The 27,119-nt window shown below is 36.2% G+C and overlaps 1 protein-coding gene across 6 annotated transcripts in view; it reads left to right on the top strand.

Annotated features, from left to right (window-relative positions):
* The window catches only part of ZNF236 (zinc finger protein 236), a 79,590-nt gene that overhangs the window by 9,384 nt on the left and 43,087 nt on the right, over positions 1-27,119 (top strand). For all 6 annotated transcript variants that reach the window (XM_042048768.1, XM_042048767.1, XM_042048766.1 and 3 more), the window contains exons 2-11: positions 1,194-1,336; positions 2,775-2,939; positions 7,779-7,957; positions 9,081-9,205; positions 12,319-12,491; positions 15,141-15,287; positions 17,117-17,188; positions 21,963-22,166; positions 23,287-23,515; positions 25,232-25,504. In XM_042048768.1, the coding sequence (XP_041904702.1) occupies positions 1,194-1,336; positions 2,775-2,939; positions 7,779-7,957; positions 9,081-9,205; positions 12,319-12,491; positions 15,141-15,287; positions 17,117-17,188; positions 21,963-22,166; positions 23,287-23,515; positions 25,232-25,504 (1,710 nt within the window). The remainder of the gene's footprint in view (positions 1-1,193; positions 1,337-2,774; positions 2,940-7,778; positions 7,958-9,080; positions 9,206-12,318; positions 12,492-15,140; positions 15,288-17,116; positions 17,189-21,962; positions 22,167-23,286; positions 23,516-25,231; positions 25,505-27,119) is intronic.

Below are 27,119 nucleotides of genomic sequence, written 5' to 3'. Positions count from 1 at the left end.
AGAGTGGAAATACTGTACGAATTGTAATCTTCAGTTTCCTCTGAGGAAATTTAAACAGGATGCTGTAAACTTCTACTTGTGGTGGTGTTACTTCCTGTGCCTAGTTCTTACATATGTGGGGAAAAGTACTGACTTAAACATCAGGCCTTCCATGTACAGATAATAAAATCAGTGTTCCCTTCTTTTTGTGTTCTGTTGTTGATGCAGTTTTAGTTGTGGCAGTGTTTGAATTCTATAGATTTTTTTTCTCTTTCATGACCCTAACCTGCAGCACAAGCTGACCCCTCCTGCCAGTTGCTTTTCTTAAATTTTTTCTTAAATAAAGATCACTTCCTTAGTAATAGAGTATCTTCTCAAATGTAAAATGTGCTTAAGTTCCTTAGATTAATATTTTCCTTATATCATAAAGTATTTAGAGGATTGACTTCACTCATTTGAGCAGAAGGATATAGAAGCTTGCAACTTGTATGTCAAAAGTTGTATGACTGTAGGAGTTTTAAAGAAAACTATATGGGCTTAGACTGGATCTGTTCAAAGAAAAATACATCTCTTTCCTTTGAATTAATGTGTACACACTTAGACTTGCAGTTTATTGCATCTCTCTCAACTGTTTGAAACATTGGTGTTGGTTTTGTAACCCTAAAGGTTTTAAAATAGGTTTTAATAAAGGTTTTATAATGCCAGAAGAAGAAGAAAGAAAAGATGTCTAAATTTTTCTTAAGGAAAGAGAGAGAGCAAGGAGGGAGGGCAGAAAATCTGTGTAGTCAGAACTGCTGACTAGGTAATTTTAAAAAACTTTATTAAACAGGTGATGTAATACTATTAGTAGTAACCCCTGGCAGTATCTTACTCATACCTAGTGTTTTTTGCAACATTTCATTTTGTTGCGAACTTGATGGGTGTTTATGAAGCACAGAAAGAATTTATTTCAAATTACGGGGAAGAGGTGATTATTTATGTCTTTAGTGACTGGCAGCTTGAGATATGGATGTATTTGGATGATCCTGTGTCAATGGAAGCAGTAATGTTTATACCTGAGATCTTCAAGATCTCTTGAAGTTACAGTGTTGGGTAAGTCAAAAATCTTAGAGGAATTGGAGTAGTTTCTGCTTCAAATGATTCTGTATTTTTACAATGAGTTATAAGTAGATGAAATGTGACTTCATACAAATCTTTTGTTGCTTGTTTTGCAGGTGTTGTTCTGACACCAAAAAGAGAGAACGGTGATTTTTCCTACCAAGTACCCAACTTTCATAAGTGTGAGGTTTGTTTGCTGTCTTTTCCAAGAGAGACCCAGTTCCAGCGCCATATGAGGGATCATGAGCAAAATGACAAGGTATGAATTGTAGTAGATATAACCAGTGTATATTGATATTTTCATATACTATCAACTGAAGCTAACACAAGATGTCTTTTCCATTTCTTTTCAGTCACACCACTAATAATTATTACTTGGGGGCCTCAGTTTTGTGACATTCCTCTTGTTTTCTCATGTTTCCTTTGAGATAGGACCTTCCTTTGATACCCTTTGATTGGATTATTGCTTCCAGATCAGTAATTTTTAATTTTAGCCATTTTCTTTGATTTTTAAAATACTCAGGTAGGTGAGAAAATGTATGAGTTTTTTGCAATAGTTTGCAAAGTGATTCTACACATTAGCAATAAAAAGAAAATAATGCTTATATTTATTAGCAGGACCCTACTAGTGAACTAATTTAGTATGTATGTATTAATCAGTAGATTAATGTCATCACTTTAGCTACTTACAAATCAAATTTGGGAAGAATGAGAAGAATACAGATATGTGATTAAGACTAGACTGGCTTTTTAAATGAAGCTTGCACCACAAGTTGCATCTGTAATATGAAGCATTTAATTTATTTCCCTTGCTTTCTATTTCACAAAGCTAAAACTACTTACATGTGATAGGAAAACAATTTTATTACTTTTTGAGATAGCCCTAAATACAGATTAATTTTTACAAAGCTTAGCACTTAGAGATAATTCATGTATACAAAGAACAACTTACACAAGTTTCAGTGTTGTAAAGTTGATAAAGTTAAACCCATGCTATTGCAAACTTATGTGTAAGAGCCTTTACATCTAAAAGTGAAGGTGCTCTTAAAGAATTAAAACTGATTGTGCAGATGCCAAGTGAAAAGCAGTCAGTCCTAGTATAAACTAAGTGTTTTGCTGTTTTGATTATTAATTTTACTTAAGGAGATTTCATGGAATCACAGAATATACTGAGTTGATAGGACCCTCAAGGATCCCCAAGTCCAACTCCTGGTCTTGGGCAGGATCATACCATATGCCTGAGAGCATTGTCCAAATGCTCCTTGAACTCTGTCAGGCCTGGTGCTGTCACCACTTCCCTGGGGAACCTGTTCCAGTGCCCAACCACCCTCTGGGTGAATTGTGACCAGAGTTAAAGAAGGAAAATGTATTTCTGTCTCTTGCTCTTTCCTCTTTCCTGCTAACTTCGCTCTTTTAGGACAGTCTCGGTTTTGAGTCTCTGGTTTCCTTAGTTCGCCTGCTTTCTTTCCCTTTGTGCTCTTGTAATGCTGTTTTTGTATTTTTTGTATTGAGATGCAAAGAAAATAAAATAATTAATATTGGTATTATTAAGCATCATTATCCTACGTAGGTACTTGAATTGCACTTTTTTTTAATGTTTAACGTTTTGATTTGTATGGTTATATGTGTCAGTCAGGGCATATGTAGCTTATGAGAAGACTGAATTTTGTCTTTATTTTTGTGATTTTAACAAACAGCCTCACCGGTGTGACCAGTGTCCGATGTCATTTAATGTTGAATTCAACTTGACCCTTCACAAATGTACTCACAATGGCGAGGATCCTACATGTCCTGTGTGCAACAAGAAGTTCTCCCGAGTAGCCAGTCTGAAAGCACATATAATGCTACATGAGAAAGAGGAGGTAATTTCATGAAACCTTATAACAGAATTTTGAAAAGACATGTCATAGTGGTTGTATTTAATCCCTTACCTGTATGCTTTAAATTGGAGGATTGAATAAATTATTTTGTTCCAAAGAAATATAAAATTTAAGCGGGGATTAGTTACGGAAATTAATACCCTAAATATAAGTAAGTGTTCCCATTGTGTCTTTATGAACAAAGAGCATCTGTGCATGTTTGATAGATACCATATTATAAACATTAACTGATTGGTTATTTACACATACTTTTATTTTGAAGATGTTTCTGTGGCTTAATCTACATTAATAAGCCCACACGTAATAAATAATGTGTGATCATGTTTGATGGCAGATGTCATGGTGAGGCACTTTCACCATCCATAGAAACAGATTAAACTGTTCCTTTATCTACAGCTCCCACCTCCATTTTTGAGTGGTTGTTTTGCTTGAGAGTACTTCTTGTTTCTTCCCCTCTCACAGTTTCATTTTCCATTCTGATGGTGTTGGTTAAATTCTTAGCAAACAGTTAATACATAGTGGTGTATGTTGCACACTTAATAGTCATGACTGCATTACTACAATTGCCAGAGGTGATTGCACTGCCCGAAATACCAAGTTTTCCATCACATAATTGCATCTTCCTCCAGTTAAGGTTTTTTCAAAATTGCACTTGGTGTTGGAGAATGGGAGCTGAATCAAAAATGCACTTTTATTGTCAGACTTCTAATCATAATTGTAACGGTGGTGTGTTTCTCCATGCCAGTTGCTGACAGCTTACAGTGGCCACCATACAGTTCTTGTCCCACCTGGGTCACCAAAAAACTGATGCCTGAAGTGGCCACCTAAAAACAGAGACTAGACGAGAGTAAGGGAATAAAGGTAGGTATTTATTTGAAAGGCCTTCAAAGCTACACTCTGGGGAGCCAGAGGCTACTGCCAAGATGGACCCCAAGGTGGACAACAGGTCACAAGTTCTTCACGCTTTTATAAGTTTGTTTCATTTGCGTATCAGGGTTAATTCTCCATTTAAAGCTTCAGTTAATGATGTAATTTCCCCAAGCTTGCCCCCCCTTTAGAGGCTTTTGGTTTATACTTTGGGGCCTAGGACGGTCTGAGTGTCCTTGGAGAGCAGGCGTAGCACGAGAGAGCAGAAGTTAACAGGCTACAAGAAACTTCAGAGTTACACAGTAGGCAGCACAGGGTTTGAAAAATATGAAGGTTAAAACCTTAGGCATCAACAGCAGTTTTGACTTGTCAGTTTGGGATAATAGGCCTGTTTGCACTTTTCCCTAAAACAGATGCCGGCATGCCATCTGTAGAGGTTGTATTCCTTCTTTAATCATATTTTAGTTCACGTTTTGTCATGTGCACAGTCAAGTAGGTAGCCAAGTTAAGTACAATTTTGTTGCATATTAACATATCTGTAATGATAAATGACTTAATGGGTATTATCAAGGAAACTTGATTTATGAATTGCTAAAAACATCAGAATAAGGAAACTAAGCATCAGGAAAGACACCCAAGGGTGGTTCTTGATATCTGCCACTAGTGATTTTTCATGCACTGCAGCAGGTCTGAGTTTGTTGCTTTGGTGCAGATGTCAGAAGAATAGGTTGTGTGATGCCTTCCAATTTAAAATTCAGTCTGCTGCTTGAAAATTAAATTTATAAAAATACAAACATTTTAATACATTTTTAATGCAAAAATACATATATGTTTCAGTTGCTAATGAATATGTTTCTTGTAATGCTCAATGGTTTTGTGATAAAACAGAGACGAATGTAACAATTCATAGAAAACTGCAGGTATAACTTTCACAGTAGTTATGCGCAGGACCTGTAGGAGAGCTGGAATTTGAACTTGAAGCAGAGGGTATTGGTGATGGCACTAGCTGTCATTGAGTTTTCCACAACATGCAGGATAACGAGTTACCAGTGGAGTACATTCTCCCTCCTGTTTGCTCTTCTTCCTTTTGCTGTTAGAAGAGTTAAAAACCTGAAATCAGCGCAAAGGGGCGTAGGGGGAACATACATTAGGGGACATACATAGCAGTTAAGGAGGTGGCTTCACAAACTGAAATTTGGGGAACCTTACTCTTGTTTTGTGCTGCATCAGGCAGCTTTATCTTCAGATGAGTTCAGATGGGCAAGACAAAGAAATTAGTGTGCCTAGCTTCTTGAGTGCTCCAGTGAGATTTGTGAGAGTGGGTCTGTCTGTGAAACTTAGATTTTTGTGATTGATTGCACCTGTGAGAAGTTCTGGAAGGAATTTTCTGAGCTATTGATATTGAGCTTGCAAGAGACTGTATTTTCTCCTCACATTCTTTGGTGATTTGTGTGTGATAAACTGGTGTGAGGGAAAAACTTCACGTTTGACATTCCTCACTAATACGGGGTAGCTTTCTCTTGAGAAATCATAAAGAATGGTATCTTACGTAAATACGCCCCATGTTCTAGAGGATTCTTGATTTTGTCCATTTCCTCAGTGGAAATGTACAGTGGTTTTCACTGCTGTGTTTTGCCCTGGCAAGACATAAATGCTGAATAAAAAACTGGAAAAAAAAGATTATTTATTACATTAGAACTGCTACTATGTCTTCTTTTTTTCATGAACATGAGGGTTTTTGGGCTTTAGGAGAACCTTAATGTGTTGAAAAAGTTAAAACTGGTATTTGGTGAATATAAAGTGAAAATTCCCTCATTATGAGATCCTCTTGTTCTGATTTTTTGTGTTTCATTTGTGCGATGTTGGGGTTTTGTTTGGTTTTTATTAAAAAAACTATTCGCTGTATTTGATTTGTCCTGTCTAATCAAATTTGTGAGCAATGATCTTTTGGAAAAGTGCAGATTAAAATCCTTTACAGATGCTAGAAATCATAGATATTAAACAGGTGAAGATCACGAGTTCCAAAGTGTTCTTCAGATGTTGCATCTGGTAAGATAGGGAGAATTAATACAGGCAGAATCCAATGAGTAGAGCTTTAAACATTTTTTTCTGAGTTTGGGAATTTTACATATGATCAGCCCCTTTTGTTCAGTGTTAAAATGTGAGTTTAACCATAGTGAGGTTACAGTGTTCAGTTACTTGTTGTGTGTGGTGGTCAGTTTTTTTGTTTGCTTGAGAAGCAAAAAGATAAATCTGATATTGCCTATAGCAGAGTCTGTTTGTAGTTACATATTGCTGGGGTTTTTGTAGTTTTTCTGCTTGCTTTCCTGCAGCAAATTCCACAGTACTGAATAGAATCATGAAGTCTTTTATTGTCTCAAATACTTCATCTTGGGCTATTTTTTTGTTTGTAGAAGTTGCTTAATAGGATACGTATATTAGCAACTTAACATGATACATATGCATGTCTGAAAAATGCTGAGGAGTGATTCAAAATCTCACCATTTTGAGGTTCATGAGCTTGGCATAGTAATTGTAAGCTTCCCTTCATAAAATTTTCCCCCACTTTTAGTTTCGTTTAATCATAAACTAAATTCATTGTGTAACAACAAAAGATACCCATAAGAAGTATTCAGATTTGTATGTATGTCCTAGAAAAAAAAGTATTAGTTATTTGTCATCTCACACTATAACTTGAGTCCAGTAATGACATCTAGGTTAGATTAAACAAGTAATTTTTGAGTTGGTAATTAATTTCATTAAAGGACTTCAGCTTTTTAAGCTTTTGTATGGACATGTGATACAGCAGAAATTTTCTTTTTCAGACTTAAAGAACAAATTTATTGTCAAAACAGTCCAAAAACAAAGTTGCATACCTGTGTTCCTCTTGATTAAAACATTGTTGTCAATATCCTTCTTGAAATGAACACTGTTGTTTTCTGTTGTTTTTTATTTTTCTTGTTGATCATTAAGGGAGAGGGAAAAAACTGGGCAGGATAAAATACATTTTAGTTTGCAGTGATAATCACAATTACTGAAAAATGAGCTTATAGTTAAAAAAACCAGTCTGAAGTTACTTAGGCACACCAGTGAAGAACATTTAACAGAGATGCATATTTTTAGACATTTAAGATTAACTTTCAGCTTAGGTTTTCTAAAATAAAGATACACTGACAAATAAAATTAATGATTTCAAAAGGCCAAAGGAAGTCAAATAAATGCAGAGCTTTTAATTTTCACTGAACCAATATTTGATTCTTACTCTGAATTTTAGAGAAATGGCAATACTTTTGCGTTAAACATTACAAGTATAATTTCCATTCTAGATGACATGGAATACTAACATAACTGGAAAATGGTGTGTTTAATACTGCTATAAAATAACAGGTTGAAGAGGTATCTATTAGAAACATTGTGTCCCTCTTTATTTCTGTCATGTTTTCTGTCAAGATAGCTTAAGAAAAGTCAGTGCTAACTGTGGTGGGATTGCTGTTTAGAAGTGCCAGTCATTACAGTTTTAACCAGTAAAGGTGTGAAATCCCTGCATCTACAGTTAAGATGCTTTTGGTTAGAAAGTACTATTTGTTACAGATGTTTCTGTAGACCATGATGTAATGGCACTGAGGTGAGCTTCTGTGTGTCTTGAAGCAGCCCACCAAGGAAATATAGGAGGTGGTGATGATGGTACTGAACTGCTTGTTTCTGCTGCCGTATGAAGTTTTTCAGAACTCAGTTCTAGTGGAGTTTCTTAAAATATAAATATTAATATAATCTTGCAGTGATTATTGTACGTAATTTATATTACAGGGCTCATAAACTTTTCTTGCTTATATACTTCTCTTGCTGCTTGCTTCCAGCTGCCAATGTCCATAGAAGGATAAGTTAATCTACTTGAGCAAAGCTTGTGCTTGTGTACCGCTGTTTTGAAAAATCAGTCGCTATTCTCTCTTTCAGAATCTCATCTGTTCAGAGTGTGGAGATGAATTCACTTTACAGAGTCAGCTGTCCATACACATGGAAGAACATCGTCAAGAATTGGCAGGCAGTAGGATCCACAGCTGCAAGTCTTGCAAAAAAGAATTTGAAACTTCCTCGCAGCTAAAGGAGCATATGAAAACTCACTATAAAATAAGGTGACAATCATGGGATTGTAACAAAATGAGCAGATGTTACTTTTATGGTGATAGCTGGGAAAAGCAGGAGTAGTATTTCCAGTCAGCAGAGTGCCACGATTTATGCAGATCATTCCTTTTCTTTGCTATGCTGTTCTAAAATGACACTTGCTTTTTAAAACTTTGCTTAAGTGGGTGGTTATTTTCGGAGGCCTCTTTTTTTTTTTCCTGTTTTTGTATTTTGGCACACATACTAAGCATAGTTCATCTGCCAGCTATTTGTAAACATGGGTTAACTTTCTCTGATGCAAAGTGATTTTTGAAGTGTGTTTATGATGTTAAATGCTAATAGCAATACATTGAAGCAAATGTATATTAATTTTACATAGCATTTATTATAATGACAGAAGTTTTCATGCTTTCATCCTGCAAAGATGTAACTTGTTCTTTGAGTTTAATCATCTTTCCCAAGAGGTCCTCATTACAGCCGCCCATGAGTTTCTTGTAAATCTGAAAAAGCACAAAAGGAAGGGGAAAAAAAGAGGCCTGGTAAATGCTTTTCTTATTTTTGATGAATATTTGTTCCGTCCTTTCTTTCAGCTCTCTATTTTAACATTACTTTTAGCAAGGTGAGAATTACTTGTAAGTTAGAAGGAGGAAAAACTTCTCTTGGTTTACTTTATATATTAAAAAAGCCTTAAGTCTTGACAGGTGATCTCTCTTTTAATCTTTACTGTTTCTGTAAAAAAACAGATGGGGAAAATTACGTATTTAAAACCAAGAAATATTGTCTATTCCCAGTTCTTAGAGTTGTGTAGAGTAGAAAGTTCCCACCAAAATACCTGTGAAGTCGCTGTATACTTCTGGCAGAATTTACCCTGAAGATGTCTGTAGAGAGCCTCTAAGACGTACTGGATTTTTCCTACAGAAATAACTGAAATTCTTGGTGCATGTAGGTACTGAGAAAAGAGCTGTTTGTGCTGTTCTTTCAGTATGATTATGGAGTTTGCGTTATCGCTGTTGCAGCTGATACTATGTTGCCATCAAGTTTACTCTATGTTAAAAGCGATGGGGTAAAATAAGCTTCTTCAAAATAGCCTTTCATATTAAAATTATTTCTTTTCTTTTTTTTTTTTAATCACAGGGTATCAGATACCAGATCTTACAACAGAAACATTGACAGAAGTGGGTTTACCTATTCCTGTCCTCACTGTGGAAAGACGTTCCAGAAACCGAGTCAGTTAACACGACATGTTAGAATACACACAGGTAAGGCTGTGGAAGTACTTATTTTAATTTCTTTTTGTTTTACAAAAATCAGTTAATCTGTCAAATACTACATATTTTTTCTTCCTGTTGGGACTTAAAATGTCATTAATACATTTGGCTCATTAGATGCAGTTACTTGTTGGTTTAAAATAAACCTTATGTAATTCTTTCGCTTAGGAAATTTATATGCTTTTAAAATTTCCAGATTTATATGATTAGAAACAGTTAAAAAAATGTAAAATACTCTATCGATTTCATTTGTTACCAAATATCATCTAGTTTAAATTACATCTTAACAAACTCTAGAGAGCAGGTTCTAAAATCTACAATTGCTAAAAGAGAAAAAGTACATGAAAATTAATAATACTAACAAAGTAGTGGTCTTGCATTTATTTAAATTGATTTATTTAAACTTACAAAGTGATCTTCAGAGCTGGTTTGCAGAATGAATAGGGGATGTTTTTTTGCTAAATTTCTGTCATAAATATATGCATGTTTAAACCTTAAGCAACTGAAATAATTGAAAAATGCCAAGCATAAAATAATACAAAAGTTTTTAGAGTGTACAGATGACTATAAAAGAATAGTTCTTATGTTTTAGCCAGATATACTACTATAGCAGGAGTTTGGCTTTAAACAAAGCCTTTGTTGAAGATGTTCCAGTGATGTTCAATTTGTATTTGTATTTTTCATACATATTGAATAAATTGCCATTTGTCTAGTTTTTAGCTAATTCAAGTATTCATTTATGTAAACGTGCAATTCTGTTTGTAATATCAGTCAGTCTAATATCACTGTTCAGACAGTGATGTGATGAGTTGCCATTTGCAAGACTGGCCTTGTTTACTAAGAAATAAAAATACCATTGTGTGACACGTTCTTAAGAACCCTTTGAAGTTTTACAGATCTAGTTATAGAAAAGTAACACAAGAGGTCACCCTTGTACCTGCTTTAAAACAATTGCTTGAAAGTAATATCCAAAAAATGGTCGGTGAAAATTAACTTCAGTATTTTAGATTCTTGACTCTATTTAATACATTAGTTTTTTCTAGTCACAATTAAAGAAACATTATTGTAGTTTGTTGAGGATGCTTTTTTAAAGCTTCAAAAAGTTCAAGGGCATTTATAGTTCGTTTGAATACTAGAAAGACATTTGTCTTTTGGGAAATCTGAGACAGAAAATGCAATCCTAATCTGCACGTGACAGGAGGTCATTTTAAGTTCCAAGTAGCTTGCAAATACTCATTTAATTTGTGAAGTATGTTAGTACTCTAAATCTGCAGGCAATCTGTCTGGCATTCAGCTGCTTGAGGTACTGTAAACATGTAGAAAAGAACAACTCTGCTTATTTAGAATGCCCAGGTCTTCAAGTGTTAAAATAGCAGGTCTGTGCACAACATGCAGCATTACATTAGCCTCTTAATTGCAATACTTTTTTTGTTCATAGCTAGGCATTTTGAGCACTTTCATCCTTTTGGGAGAAAAATCAAGTCTCAGGGACTGCAGTTCCTACATTAATAACTAAGTAAGGAACCCCTTATTCCCCACCTCAAGTCTGTATTTTATTAAGTTATACTTGAGAAATACAAAAATTTCACATTTCCACAATAGCATTAAGATTTCATTTTTACGCTGAGATTTAGTTGTATAGGCAAACTTAACCTGAAGGAATACTTCTATGTGTCCAACAGCAGCTCTTACTGGAAGCTAAGCTTTTTGCGTGTGAAAGCCCAATAGGAATTTAGTATTTCTAGATATGAATCAGTGTTCTTTGTTTTAATCTCTGTTAAAAAATACACAGTTAAAACCTGCAATCCTTAAAGCATCTTCAAAACCCCTAAACAGCAGAAGATATATATTCCTGCAGTGAGTAATATATTTCAGAAAAATAGCTGCTTTTGTTTCTGACAATGTGAATTTAATTAAGAATTAATAAGTTTAAAGTAGATGTAATTACAGCTATAAAATTAGAAAACATATAAAAGTATTTATTAAAACTGATTTAGTGTGCACATGGTAGTACTTACTGGTGTAGCAGACATAATATACTGCGTGCTTATGCTGGTCTTGGCTATAGAAATGTGCAAAGGCAAAGTGTTAAATATTTTCAAGGTCCTACAGCTACCACAGCTGAACTATTTCACTAAAAGAAAAACAAGGGTAGTAGTGAGTTCGCAGTGGGGGTTTCCAGGAGTTAATTAGAACACATGGTTGTAAAAAACAGAAATTTATTCTTGGTCTGTTTAAAATATGTAGCTTTGTAATCTGTTTATGCAGTCCTCATATATTCTGTAACTTAAAATTTCTCTGGAGTTTTTCATGCTTATCTGTTAATATACAAAAACTGTAATTATGTGCAGCGCTGAGGGCACCAAAATTGGGAAATCGTGACAGAGCATTTCTGTAACAATACTGGCTAGTTTTTCTTTAAATATTCAATGTGAACAGTTTTAAAAATTATTTTCTCAGCAGAACTGTCCAAAACATTGTTTCATTGCATATTTTCATTAGGTGGTTGCAAAGAATGAATGGCTGTTAATATTTATTGGGGAGTGGGAACCATATGCCATCTTTTGCAGTGCTGCTGTAAGACTTTCTGATTTTAAATTAGATAAAAGGTTAGATTTTTGACTCTTAGTTACTTGTTACTGTGCATTTACCCTCTGGGCCAGTTTGTTTCTGTGAAGGTATATGCATTTGATAGGATTTGGTGTAAAACATATGTGGGTTTCTTTTTTTCTTTTTCCCTTTGTTTTTTTTCCCCCATTGATTTTGCATAGCAGATTCTGAGATCTTCCAAACCACAAGATGAGGGAAACTATTTTAATTTAGTAATTGCTTCATGTAGATCTCCTTTATTTTACCCATTTCAACTGATAATCATCAGCTTAGTTAGAAAACTTTTTCAAAAGCTTACATTTTCATAAGAGTGGGTGCTGAGGTGGTCAAGGTAAGCAATTTTATTGTCAAAACCTTCTAATAACATATATAATAATGTGTGTATTTTATTTTAACTGATACAATTTTTCTTTTAGATACAGGAAACTGCTGACATTTACTTAAAACTCCTTACCCTTCCTCCTCTTCATCCTCCTGCTGTTGTTTCCTTGCAGGTGAAAGACCTTTCAAGTGCAGCGAGTGTGGGAAGGCCTTTAACCAGAAGGGGGCTCTGCAGACCCACATGATCAAGCACACGGGGGAGAAGCCCCATGCCTGTGCCTTTTGTCCCGCCGCCTTTTCCCAGAAAGGCAACCTGCAGTCACACATACAGCGAGTTCACTCGGAGGTAAATGCAATTATTCATCGAGTCCTGCGTGCTAACATGCATCTTAACTCAGTTTTGCTATTCCTATGTGCTCCAACCAGTACAGATTTACTGCTGTAGTGTAGATTCTGGTTTGCTGCTTTTACCTGTGAGCTTTCCTTAGCTTGGTCTGGATAAATGTATACTTAGGAGAAGTAGCAAAACCTTCATTTCCCAGTGTCTTTTAAATACATGGGTAGATTAATAAATAGTGGGGTTAGGTGTTCAAAAATGTACTTATGTCAGTCTTGGGAGAACGAGGGCTAGAATCAGATGAAAGGAAGCCAATAGCGGCCAAGCAGAAAATGGTGAAAAGTTTCAAGACGAAACAGCAACACACTAATTCCACTGTAGAACGTATTGCCATTTGTCTTTGAAATATGTATCTTGCAGCCTTTTACAGAGGTTTTTTTGGTTACAGGTAGAAGGAAATTCCAGAATAAGATTTAAAAAAATGTTTCAGATCTCCTTATGTCTGTTTTTTTTCCTCTTTTTGACAGTTTTTAAGATTCAAAAGGTACTGCTGTAATAAAGTAATACCATCTTCTGAACAACATGAGCTATGCAGCTTTGTTCAGTCATTTCCTTGCAGAGTTTAATGATTTGTGGTTGGAAATACCCATAGAAAGAGACCTAGTTTGGAACTTGTGAAGTGGTAGAGGTAGCACTTTTTCCTTCTTTTTTTTCTTGTGTATAGAATATCATCTTTGTTCTCACTCTTCCCCTAACTCTGAGATTTGTATTCTTGTTTTCTGTTTTTGTGTTACAATGGTAGATATCACTAAGGATTCTTTAAGCATGTTAGTTCCTTACTTTTAGGATATGCCTTAGTATATGGATATGTCTTAGTAGTTTGTAATACACTTAATTTTGTTAAATCATATAACTTTGAGTACTGTGTCCAGTTTGGACCACTCAGTTGAGGAAAGACATTGAGGTGCTGGAGCAGGTCCAGAGAAGGGCAGTGAAGCTGATGAAGAGTCTGGAGCACAAGTTCTGTGAGGAGCAGCTGAGGCAGCTAGGGATGTTTAGCCTGGAGAAAAGGAGGCTCAGGGGAGATCTTATCAGGATCTTATTGCTCTCTACAACTGCCTGAAAGGAGGCTGTGGCCAGGTGGGGGTCAACATCTTCTCCCGGACAACCAGCAACAGGACAAGAGGACACAGTATTAAGCTGCACCAGGGGAGGTTTAGGCTAGACATCAGGAGGAATTCCTTCACAGAAAGGGCGATTAGGCATTGGAATGGACTGCCCAGGTGGAGTGGAGTCACTGTCCCTGGAGGTATTTAAGAAAAGACTGGACCTGGCACTCAGTGCTGTGGTCTAATTGACATGGTGGTGTTTGGTCAGACGATGGACTTGCGGACCTCGGAGGTGTTTTCCAACCTAATTGATTCTGTGATTCTCTGACTTTGTGTGACTAGTTGTCCTCGAGGTTAACAGCTTTCTATATGTGATAGCTTTTGCTAAGTAAAAAAATGCACCAACGTTGATTTAATAATTTAAATTGACTTTTTTCAATATTAGTTACGGATGCAGTAAAAAATATTTTTCACTTTTTTCTCTGTTACTTTGTTATTTTGTAAGAAAGAATCAAGCTGTGGGTACGGTACTTTAAATAAATGCTACCTCTTGATCACATTCTGTGCTGTGTTTTGCAGTCCTGAGCCTACATTTGAGTTACTGTTTTGGATAATTTATTGATTTTTTTTTTTTTCCCTTTCTTGCTGTTGCTGTGTTTTCTTCAAGCCTGCATGGAACTCTATGAATTCTTTGTTTTATCCTGAGACAGTCACAAAATAACATTGCAGCTGTTAATGAATTACAGGTTGATTCTCACTTCCTAAAGCACTGTTTAGGTGTAGAGTATTTTATTACTTAATACCTCTTTGTGAAAGTCCTGTTCGCAGTTTAGTGTCACAAAATACAAAGTACCAATACTATATTGCAAGTACTATGGTGTGTTTTCTTTTGAATATCTTGTTGCTCCCTGCATGTTGCAAGTGCTACACTGGATGTTATTGCTGTATGATGGACTGAGGAGGAATGGTGAGGATGGTTGGAATCTGCAAATTTAGCTGCTTTAATTACCTTAACCCATTGGTGTGAAAGTCTCAAACAAGTGGCTGCTGATCACTTTCTCATTCGGTGTGTTCAAATTCAGTTCAAACTAAACATTAAACTTCCCTGCCCTTCACAGTGTTGGTTTTGTCTGCATTTTTTTATCTCACACTTCTAAATTTCCATTTGTATAATTTATGATGTTTCATCTTCAGCCACATCTTACTTGATAAAGTTGCATTTCACTCTTGCTTTTAAGTGTGGAATGGTAGGAGATTGTAAAGAGAGAAAAGTCTGAGGCCTCGTTTGCCAGAGGACATTTTTTTTGCTGTCTGGTGCTTCACAGTGCTGAGAAATGGTAATAAGCAATTATAGTCATGTACAAAGATTGTAGTTCATTTATATCGGGGAGGTACCAGCCTGGTTCAAAAACTGCATATTGGTAACTTGAAAAAACAAACCATTTTACTCTCATAATTCCGTAGTGTAATTGTTATACAGAAAAATAATGAAAAACATAATATTTGGTAGATGTAGGGGAAATTAATGGCAATTTTTTTTTTTTTTAAGGTGAAGAATGGCCCTACATACAACTGTACAGAATGTAGCTGTGTCTTCAAAAGCTTGGGTAGTTTAAATACACATATCAGCAAGATGCACATGGGTGGTCCACAGAATTCTGCAAGTGCTTCAACAGATGTATCTCATGTTACAGCGGTAAGCTTTTCTTGGTATATTGTGAAAATGCCTTTGAGAGTTTTATTAGGTCTATATCTTAATTCCAGTAATTCTTCAGATAGGCCAGCACTTCTTGACCCTGTGGCTGTCTTTTGTCTTTTTCAAGTTTTGTGTGATTTTTGGTATTAATTTGCAGGATTAAATATTAGGAAAATATAAATTGGCTGACTATATGTAAAAAAGTATTTACAATTCAAGGATTTGGTTGAAAATATAGCAGTTTATTTCTACAACTAAGTAAAGTATAATTCTTGTTCTTACAGATTATGTTAGCTTCCTCTGATAAAACAAAAATGATGGGGAAGTTTTAGAGCTGTTGAAACAATGTATTAGTTTCAACTCATCTTCAGAAATTGTTTCTATAATTCTAGTCCATATAAACACATAGTGGATTCTTCTGTGTGTATCTGATAACTTGTTTTAAATGTTAGCTTCTTATTTGGGAGATTATAAAGGAAAAAATATAGCTTTGTTGGAAGCAGTGAATGTTTTTCTTTCTTTGCCAAGATACAAAAAAGAGCTAAAATTCAGGAAATGCCTCTGGTTTCAAAAGACTACTGTATTTTTTGAGCCAGTGCATATTTGGTTTATTACAGTACTCTTCATTTTTTTCTTTGATTAGAACTACCTTTTCTACCTTTATTCCACTTTGTTTTGCCTAATCTCCAACTCATGCTTTAATGTTCAATGGGTGATGAGTAATACCAGACTTTGAAAGAGAATGGTTAAAATTTGAAGTCTGAACTTCATTTTGCAGCTGCGTCTTGTTGAAAAAAACTGTCTAGTAACGTTGTTTGGAAAAACTTTTTTTTAGATTTTCTGAAGTTGTTTTATAGGGCAGATGCTATTTGTTTCTTCATGTTACTTCCTAAAAAGAAAGACTAATATGTCTTATTTGTTTGCAAGTACATATATTCTCTGTCTTTTTTTACCTTTCTACATTCTCAAGCCTAATCTTAAAAGCAGAATGGAAAAGAATTCCTTCATACTACCCGTTGTTTATTTTCCCTGGCCAGCTCTGGTTTTATTTTTTTGGTTTGCCTAAATATTTTGGATTTTCTTAGCATATTGATATTACAGCAGTGTGGTATTATCTCTGCTGCATGAATCCTTTGCTGCTTGCATGCAAGAGGGGAATAGCAAAAGCAATACAGTAGTATAAGCAAAGAGAGAGAAGGGAGAAAAAGATTCTTTCTAAAAACAGATGCCAAGAAGTTTAGCAAGGAGGAGCAGAGATAAAAAATGACATGTCAATTGCATATTAGAGAGGATTATGCTTTTTATTTGTAATTTTATATCTGAACCTGCCTATATTTAATTATTCCTATTTTTTATTGCTTTAGAAACTTAGTGCATTGTTAGATTAGCAGTAGCATTCTTAGATTCGAACTTTCCTTCATTCTGCTCAAAACTTGCAGAGCTGCTTTAACAACAAATCTCCAGTATAATAATTCTATTCTGAAGTTTGCAGTCAGTCTCTGTCATCCCTTGTTGGCATGTACATACCTGGGGATAAGCAATGATTATGTCCTTATTAAGAACCCATTCTAAAATCTGAAGTTTCCTGAAGTGCTGTGATACCAAAGAATGCACTCTTGTGTGATACATGAGTACATCTTTTAAATTACAGTGACTGTAAGGCTGTCATTTTGCTGTCATTTGCTGCATTAGTATTTATAACTGAGGTGATTTTGTGTACTTTTGTTTCTCTCACATAGTCTCATTTTTCTGTGCTGCTTTTCTGCATTATATGAGCCATGTTTTTCTTCTTTTTGACAAAAATTTAAAATATTTTGATTTCTTTATAGGACTCTGTCACCCAGCCTTTAACAACATCCTCTGCTAATCTTTTGCAACCTGTTGATAACAAATGGAAGAATGTAAGTGGGAAATTTTTGTTTTATTTTTGTGTCAAGATTATAAGTGAGAGAAACTTTACATAATTTCACAAATTTTCATTTAACTGGTGAAAAAGAATATGCTGTGATACTTTGTGGAAGTTGGATCAGCTAGTATGTGAAGGGAGGCTCCTTGGCAAATGCAGCTGGTTATTTAAGGGTGGAACAGGTCTTGAATGGATTATATTGCCTCATTTGTTTACACACCCATGATTTTGGATGTAAGTCTGCTTAACAGCTCTTCAAAATGGAGGTAAATACTCTTCTGTATAATAAGACCAGAGAGTAAGGATTCTTAAAAGTACTGGATTGCCCTACCCCTCTGCCTTTACTTTGCAGGGATTACCATGGTTTGGTTGGAGAGGGAAGGAGCTGTGTTCATACTGGTTGAGTTGATTGGAATTTAGGCAGCAGAGGAACTGTGGGGCTCAGGAGGAGTGATGGAGCTGGGGAAGGATGATGCAGGGCTGACTTTCTGGAACTCCATAGCAAACAGTTGTGGTGTGCAGGAAGGCCTGTAGGCCTGTATGTGCCAGCCCCCTGAGAATGCTGGTGTGTTTTGTTGCAGCTGTACAACATTTTGTTTGTCAGCTGTAGGTTGCAGCATGGTATCTTAGGGACAGACCATCTGACTTAAAGTCTCCCCCTCCCAGCTTCAGCTACTAGTTATTTTCTCGTGCACTCAAATCCACAAAACCAAGAACTGGGAAATGTGGCAGTATTGCTTTAAAGTCACCATAAACAGCCCATCCACTGTAGGGCAGGGCAGAACAGGTGGAGGGGTGGCACAGAAAGGGTGTACGAGAAGGGTTAGAAGGTTTGGAACTCACAGTTGGCAATGGAGCAGTCGAGCACCTGGATAAGAATCAAGGGGCAAACAAATCATGCAGATATCATTGTGGGAGTCTGCTGTAGACCTTCCAGCCAGGACGATGATGTCAACAAATTATTCTTTGAGGAACTAAAGGACACCTCTGAGTCAACTGCTGTTGACCTTATCGGGGGCTTCAACTTGCCAGAAATTAACTGAGAGCATCACACAGCTGGTAAAACCTGGGCCAGAAGATTGCTAAAAAATCTGGATGACAACTTTATGGAACAGGTCCTAAGGGAGCAGACTCAGAAAGATGCCCTCCTTGATCTGCTGCTTCTCAGCAGAGAGGATCTCATAAGCAAAATGGAGATTGGCAGCCATCTTGGCCACAGTGACCGTGAAGCGATTGAGTTTAAAATCTCTGTTGACAGGAGGAAAAGTGCCAGCAAAACCTCAGCTCTGGACTTGAGGAGGGCAGACTTCAGGCTTCTCAGGGAGCTTGTAAATAAGGACCCCTGGGAGAATGTTTTTGCAGGTGCTGGGGAATATCAGTATGGTCACTTTTTAAACGTAACCTTCTGAGGGCAAAGGAACAGGTGATTCCCAAATGTAACAAGTCAAGCAGGTGAGGCAGAAGGCCAGCTTGGCTGAGCAGAGATCTCTTCTTGGAAATAAGGCAGAAAAGGAAGGTGTGTGCCCTGTTGAAGCAAGGGCAGGTGATACAGGAGGAATACAGAGATACTGCTTGTTGCTGTAGGAGAAAATTCATGTGGCCAAAGCTCTGCTGGAGCTGGAGCAGACCAGAACTGTGGGGGACAAAAAAAGAGTTTTTTCAAATTTATTAATGGCAATAGGCAGAGTAAAAATAACATTGCCCCATTACAGGATGAGGATGGTCACCTCACAAATAGGGACGGGAACTTGGTCTGTTCAGCCTGGAGAACTTAGACCTCATTGCAGTCCAGTACAACTTCCTCATGAGGGGAAGGAAAGGGTCAGACTCTGATCTCTTCTCTGTGGTGACCTGTGACAGGATCCGATTAAGTGGCCTGAAGTTTTGTCAGGACAGGTTTGGGTCGGATATCAGGAAAAGGGTCTTCACCCAGAGGGTGGCTGGGCAGTGGAACAGGGTCCCCAGAGAAGTGGTCACAGCACCAAAACTGACAGAGTTCAAGAACATTTAGACAGTCAGGCACATGGTGTGACTCTTGTGCATGGTTCTTGTGCAGGGCCAGGAGTTGGATTTGATGATCCTTGTGGATCCCTTCCAACTCGGAATATTCTATGATGTGATGAAGATTGCCAGGTTTTTCCTAGTGAGAGGTGTGAGTTGGAGGGAATGGATCCCATTGCCTTCTCCTCCTAGAATTGCCTAAAACTGACAGGCATCTTTCCAGGCACTCTGCCTCCAGCCTGTAGCGCTGCCTGGGTTTTTGTGACCCAAGTGCAGGACCCGGCACTTGGCCTTGTTGAACTTCACACAATTGGCCTCTGCCTATCGATCAGGTCTGTCCAGATCCAGGGTTGTATATAGTCTGTATTTCATTCTGGCAATTTTTAGGGTTTTTTCAGTTGTCTGTTTATAGTGTTCACTATTCATGAACTGTTTTCAGTGATACAGGAGGAATCAGAGCCATCAGAATCCTTAAAATATGCTATGATGTGTTTATTAGTGAAGACATTCAAGGTGCATTAGCTGCCTTGCCCATCAGATGAAATACATAGGGGTGATTCCATCTTCTGTTTTGAAGAAGAGGGAAAAGTCTGTCATCTTAATAGAGAAGAGGAAAAGAAAGTTTGAGGGCTGAAGCTAGGCAAATATTCACTTTGAAATAAAGTATGAAATTTTAGTGACAATAATTTCTCTTGGAGCCATGTATTGAAGTTGGATGGCAACAGAAAAAGTTAACCATGATAAACTACTTGATTTAACAAACTGCTCTAATTTTTTATGGTTACTGTGACTTGAAGGAGTAATTCACTCAGAGCAGTCACACTGTCTGTGTTACACAGCAGATCAAACAAACCAAGGGTCATCACAAGGTCCACTATTCCAATTGAGCAACAGTGGAATAATGAAGTAGTAATAAAACACTTCATTCTCCATGTTAGCTTTAAAATTGGATGTTCAAATGAGACCTAGAAAGAGACCTCTGAAACTATTTATAAATAACAGCGTTATCTTAAGAATAATGGTAACAAACTTCATGTATGTGTATGTGTGTGCATTATTGTTCAAAAAAGATAACCTCCATGAGACTGTATATAAACTGCTGTATAATACACAGAACACACTGGCCTTAAGTGCATGTAATGCTGTGATTTTCATATCAAAGATGATGTTGAGAAGTTCCTTCATTAACAATTAGTTTTTCTCTTGGTAAAGCCTGGGAGAATTTGATACACTTTTAGTGTAGGCATCCTGCTCTACATAAGAGCTTCCCTACATTCTGTTTCCAGAAAAGAAATTATCTATATAAAGAGCTGTTACACTCTTTAGCAAACTGCTTTGCTTCAGTTCCTGTTTATTGCAGTGAGAATGGCATATAGTGTCTTACCCACATTGAAATGTTTATAGCACTTTTGCTAAACTGGAATCTGAAGAGTTGGAGTCTTTTTGTGTCTCACTGATGAGGTGAAAAAAACCCTAATGGTTAAATCAGCAAAGTAACAAGTGATATTCTCACATGCACACAAGAGAAACAAGATAAGGATTTGTTTTATATCATCTCATGAGAAGGCATTAAGAATACTTCATCAAATTCACAGGACATAATCTGAGTCAAGCTAATGTTTCTTAATATAATTCTCTGCAACCACCCGTTCTTTACTACAGTGACTGTCATCTTAACTGTCTAGTGTAAAGTGTCAGTATAAAGAATATCTCAGGGAAGTTTTCAGATTAGAAAGAAATAGTACACATGTGAAGCCTAAGATTATTCTTTGCTAAAAATGATCTGAAAGAAGACAGCCTTTTATATCTGTGTGTGGTTACACATGCACCTGGAAGTGGTTATTTTTAGAGAACAGAAGTGAATATTAGAAGCAAATAACCAGTGTGTTCTAGGTTACCCAGCTATGGGGCTAACCATTGTATAAATATATATTTCTCTTTTCTGCAGTAAAACAAATCATTGAGAGCAGTTGTTTCAGTAATAGTATACTTATGCAGTCTATGTGTGGTAAGAAGAGAAGTTTATAAATGCAGGCAAACAGGAGACTTTATTTCTGATTTTAAAATAAATACCAAGGCTCTTTATCACTTTTTTCCTTCATATTTGTTACTAAGGTAGTCTAAGATAAAATTTCAAATTAAAGATTGAGAGATTAGATTTTTACACTTCAAGGTTTTTTAGTATTTTGACAGAGCCTGATGTGTATTTAAATTTTTAGAATATGAAGAGATTCCTCTAAAGCTAAGCAGTTTCAAAGGTTCCAAATTGAAGGGGAAAAGTTAGTCGTTTGTTCTGAAAGGTTTTCATACAGCAGCACACAATAATTTGCTAAAAAAAAATCTCTAATGGAAGGTTGTTTTTTCCAAAGGGCCTGCTTGAGGTAAATGTGAACTTTAAAAAGATAGCCATGTCAGTTTATCTCTTTTGGGAATTACTTTTCATGTGGCCTTTACTTGTGGAGTTTTGTAGTTGATCCTTGTGTTTTCTTAATTGGTTGAAAGTTCAGTAGTTAACAATATATTTAAATCAAGCCGTAAGCTTGCAATTTCAAACTTGGGAAGAACTGAAAAAAAAGGGATATAAAAAAGCAATTCTATAATGAAGTGAGCAAACTTTGAATGAGGCTCTGTATAGTCATTATGCCTTACACAAGTAGCTATCCTTGTAGTGGACAGTTGCGAGACATGTCAGGTAAGGGAGCGGGACAGGTGAGTTCATAATACGTACATTTGATCTTCCTTGACAAACATACTGCTGTGTATTTCAGGCCACACATTTTCGGTCTCCACTTCTTCAACAGACAGAAAACCAGGTGTCTCCAGCTGCTGCTCATCAGGGTCAGCAGACTGTCACTGATGTCATTCAGCAGCTCCTTGAGTTATCAGAACCAGGTCCTGTAGAAAATAACCAGCCTCAACAACCTGGTCAACAGCTCAACATTGCAGTGGGGATCAGTAGAGATATTTTGCAGGTAAGAGCTCTGTATGAGATCAGCTTTACATTTTAATGGTTCCTTTCTCATTCTTTCTTAAATTTTAATGAAATTCGTTCTCAGTATTATGGCATTCCTTATGAATTTCTAAACAATTTTTCAGTCAAGAAAGAATTGTGAAGATTTTTTGAACGGGTGTGGACTGCACCAATGTATCTTTTGTGTAATAATGCAAGAGAAAGGCTATAAATATTAATTGTATGGCTTTAAGTGTACACCCCTGTATATGGATATTTTTATTTATACCTTTAGCTTTTTTTTTTCCAGTTGCCTAGAAGGAGCTTGTGGCATATCCGTAGGTTATGCAGTGCTTAAAACATGATATCATTCAAGAGGGGAAAAATACTTTTATCTGGTTAAAAAATGAGAAGCTATACGTGGCCATTACCCTGTTCTAATTAATAAGGGCTTTCTGAATATTTCCTATTTGTGCAAAAAGTTTTTTTCCAAGGTCAGCCAGTGTTTTTCTTAACTGTATTTTGTCCTTGATAATGGCAGAAGGAGATGCGGTGTAACAGAAGAGATGTAGGGTAGTGAATTACTGTCTGTGCTTGTTCTCCAGCTTGCACCACATAAAAGCACAGACAGGATGGAACTGGGCAGAGAATAATGTTCTTTAGTGTTAGTGGTAGCCTGCTAACCTGTAAGATACCTTTTCATCTCTATACTTTTAAGTACCATTTAAATTTGGTTTTGGAAGTCCTAAATGTTAGGTGCAGCTATGTGCAGGTTCACTCTGTTACCTGTGCTGGATTCTCTAATGGAATGTAATGGAATGTGATGAGGAATTGCAAAAAGTAACAACGATACATAACTATTATCCTGATAGCTATTTAAATTAAAAAAAAAAAAAAAAGTTGTTGTTTCCTGGAAGGCAGCTGTTGGCAAATATGTAAGCACAGAAAATCCAACGTAAAATTTTACAGACTATCAGAAATCAATGCTGTGTAATAAGGCATTTGCAGATCTGTGAAAACAAGACATTTAATTCCTTTAATTATATTTGCATTGTATCTTCTAAGTACTTGTTTGAGAAAAGTTGGGGATAACAGTGGAATGTTTCTTTCTTTATCCAGAAGTTTTTTTGTTCTTTTTTCAGCAAGCATTAGAGAACAGTGGGTTGTCGTCAATTCCTGTCTCTGCACATTCTACTGACTGCAGCCAGGCTAAGGCTGCAGGGACCCAGGATCAGAACCCAGATGTCCCAAGCCTCTCAAATCATCAAGCTGATTCTAATAGTACCAAACAAGAAAAGGACGAAGACAGTACAGATAAACAAGATAAAAAAGAAAAAAAGTTCATTAAGAAAAAATCACCATTTTTGCCTGGTAATATTGCCACTGCTTTCTACTTTTTGTGCTGTAAGGAGTGTAGTAATTGCGGGTGTGTTTATGGCTTTATAAAGGGATTTCCCAAAATGTATTGTGGATTATTTATGTACAGTATTTGCTCTTACCTGAAACACAGTGTAAGGTATGATCAATAATATTTATAATTTTCGTTATAAAATATATTTTCATAAAGAAAAATCTCAGGATGGCATGAAGTGAAGTTATACTTCTAAATCTTTTGGATTAGATCAGTGGAGTTATAGGAAAAGGACAAAAAAAAGTATGTGAATGTATTTTCTTCTCCCATCATCCTTCTCTGACAAGGACTGGGTTTTCTTTGTGTGTCCCAGAGTAGAGAGTTCTTGCAAGGACTGTTCTTCCCCTTTGGAAGTGAGGCCTCACATAGGCATAAGGGCAGGACTGCAGATCTTCACTGATCCCATGTAGGGAAGGATGAAGGCTGGCATTATATTATATGAATAATACTTCATGTCATCTGTCTCTGGAATCACAGTACTGATATGATATTGTCAGTATAAATCCATGTTATTATTCTGCCTCTGTACTGTGTTGTGTATATGCAAGCCTGCATTTTGTCTCTGTGTGCTTAAATGCAACTTCAGTTTCAAGGTTGTTTGAGCTTTATGGCTGCTAGAAGTTGTTTGTTCCAAGTAAAGCCTTCATACTTTAGTGGCCAGCCTGGTATATACAGTGCTATAATGCAGCCTTTGATCTCTCTCTGTAGTATCTTCATAGTTACATTGATGTTGCTTTTACTTCTGCAAGGCATGGAGAAATTGATCCAAAGTAAAAACTTGTCTTCTTCAGTATCGCTGTGATAAAAATTAACTTTTTCCTCTGGTAATAATTACTTTGTTACTTGTGTATAACAGTAACAACTCTCTAGCTGTGACTACAAATAAAAATAAAAGATCACTGCTCTACAGACAAACACAACCACTTTTGTTTTTTGATGAAGTAACATGACCTCAGTGTGTTGACAGGAAAAAACCCACTATGTGAACCGATTTAAATGAGCAGACAATCTGATATTGAACAACATATATAAATAAAAGACTCTGATAGGATTTAGAAGGGGTTCCTTTCATTTTTTGTTGAGGAAAAAACATCCTGTTGCCTTAGGACAGACCTTAGGGTTCTTGGATCATAAAGCAAATTTTGTAAAAAAAGTAGCCTTAAATTGTAAAAATATCAGAAGGACTTGTGCAGTTTTTCTTCCTTTACAAGTTTACAAAATGTAAGATACGTCTGAACTTGCAAAAGAGAGGGTCAAGCAAAGTATCTCCTTCAGTAAGGTATGTGTTTAGTATGTAAAATAATTTGTTGTGGTTGAGGATTTACAGTCATTGTTGGATAATTTTGTGTTAGATATGTTATTTATAAGTTAGCTGGTATATTATATTGCATTACAGCTGCATTCTACGTTTCTAAGTGGCATAGAAGTTGCATTGTTTGAATTTCAACAGGATTCTCTTGGGGTTTGTTTTTGTCATTCCAGCCCACCACCATTTTCATGAAGGAGAATATATCTGATAGAGAAGTTAATCTTCTATGAAGTGTGTTGTGATGGCATCTATTGCACAAAATGTTTTTGTGGTCTGGTTGCTTTGTACAATAACATCAATGTGGTGGGAGTTTTCAAGAATTGTTAAAAGGTTTAAAGAGCATTCATTTTGGTATTCCTTGTTTTAGGTTCTATACGTGAAGAAAATGGAATAAGGTGGCATGTTTGTCCATCCTGCTCTAAGGAATTTAAAAAACCGAGCGATTTAGTGCGCCACATTCGCATTCACACCCATGAGAAGCCATTCAAGTGTCCCCAGTGCTTCCGCGCCTTTGCCGTGAAGAGCACTCTAACAGCACACGTCAAAACACACACTGGCATTAAAGCTTTCAAATGCCAATTTTGTATGAAAAGCTTTTCCACCTCAGGGAGTTTAAAAGTTCACATTCGCCTGCATACAGGTAAGGCCTTGAAATCACTTTGTGTATTCTATGATGTGGGTGAGACCTTGAATGAGAAAAGACTGTGAAATGTGTAAGTTGTAGACATGTCTGTCATGTCATTGTTAATATCTATCATAGAATGTATCATTTTAGTGTCATACATGATGAGTGTAATTTTTTGTCATAGTGTTTCATGGCTTTGAAACTTTGGGCTCTTACAAAAACCATGGACATTCCGTTTTCCGATGAGTCAGCTGTTGTTCCTTTTTAATATCGCTATTCTGAATGTATTTAATTGTGCTTTCTAAAGAGTAATACTCTTAAAATTTGAGTTCTGATTTTACTTATCCCTAGTCATCTTTAATATTTACTCTGCATCTTCCCTCCCCTTCCCAACACTTTTTGATAATTTCACAGTAACACTCAGGACTGGTTATTTTCCATTTTATGTTCTACATTGCAGTGTTGTTTCATGTTTTCACCAACTTACATGTTTTCAGCATCTTACATATCCTAAAACTCCTCTGATCATATGGTCTTTGTTTACATAATATATGATGTCTTCAACATGTCTTTTTATGTGATTGAACTATCCTTTCCATAGAGAAAAATGAATTTTCTGCTTTTGGTAGGCTACCTGGTTGTTTTCCAGTTTCTTTCTTTGTTCATACAGGTAGACAGAGTTTTCGGCAAGATAAATGTGCTGCTCTTTCCTTTCATTCCTGTTTATGTAATTATCTTCTGCAAAAGTATCATTCATTGGCTTAGGTGCATTTGGTATTCAATGTGTTTTATAGTTGGATGTATTTTATCCATGAAATATCAATGTTGGATTCATCTGCAGAAAGTCTTTGACTTTTTTTTGTAAACTTGTAAACCAGTAGTTTTTTCTGTTAGTTTAAAGTCAGACTTGCTTTATACAAGAATTCAGATTAATTCAGAGTGGCAGAAGCACTAGGTGGCTTGGAAAATAGGTAGTCCAGTGTTTATGGAACTGCTCTGTAGTTTCATATAATGTTTTAGTTATTGCATTGTGAAGAGTGGTTCATTATTCTGCCGTTTTCTGCCTGTGATTGAACTTGGTAAAAGCTTTCTTCATAATATCCAGTCATGTTTCCTAGCCTTTTAAATTCAAGATTTCCCCTTGAACAAAACCAGAAAGTTGTTCAGCTTTGCCTGTCTCTAACTTAGCAAATTCTCTAGGAAATCGCTCCCAAGGAGATGTTTCTACTGGATTTTGCATTACAAAAGTCGTTTTTTGATACTTCTGTTGGCATGCTTTTTTGACTGCCATCAAACAGAGTTGATGTTTTCAGAGACGGATGTATAATTTTTTTGACTTTGTCCCATCACAGTTTCCTCTCTTTTATCCTATTGTATAACATACTTGCCTGTGTGTTTGCTGATTCCTTTTTCTCACAGTTTTTTAAAAGTTTGTTTTGGAAGGACTTTAACCTGCCATGTGCAACTCTTAGGAGAGCTTCTGAAACACTTGAAAATTGCTGTCACTTTCTCATCATCCAGTTTCTTGATAACAAACTTGCTTCAAGTGATGCGTTTCAATCCATTAGCAGTTGAGCAGATTAGTTGTTACTTTGATTGGTTTTATGGATCTGTCTTGAAAACCTATGTA

Source organism: Corvus kubaryi, unplaced genomic scaffold, assembly GCF_017639235.1.
Source record: "Corvus kubaryi isolate FWS band 111438036 unplaced genomic scaffold, C.kubaryi_AGA036_p1.0 68, whole genome shotgun sequence".
NCBI lineage: Eukaryota > Metazoa > Chordata > Aves > Passeriformes > Corvidae > Corvus > Corvus kubaryi.
This window is presented reverse-complemented; position numbering and strand designations above follow the sequence as displayed.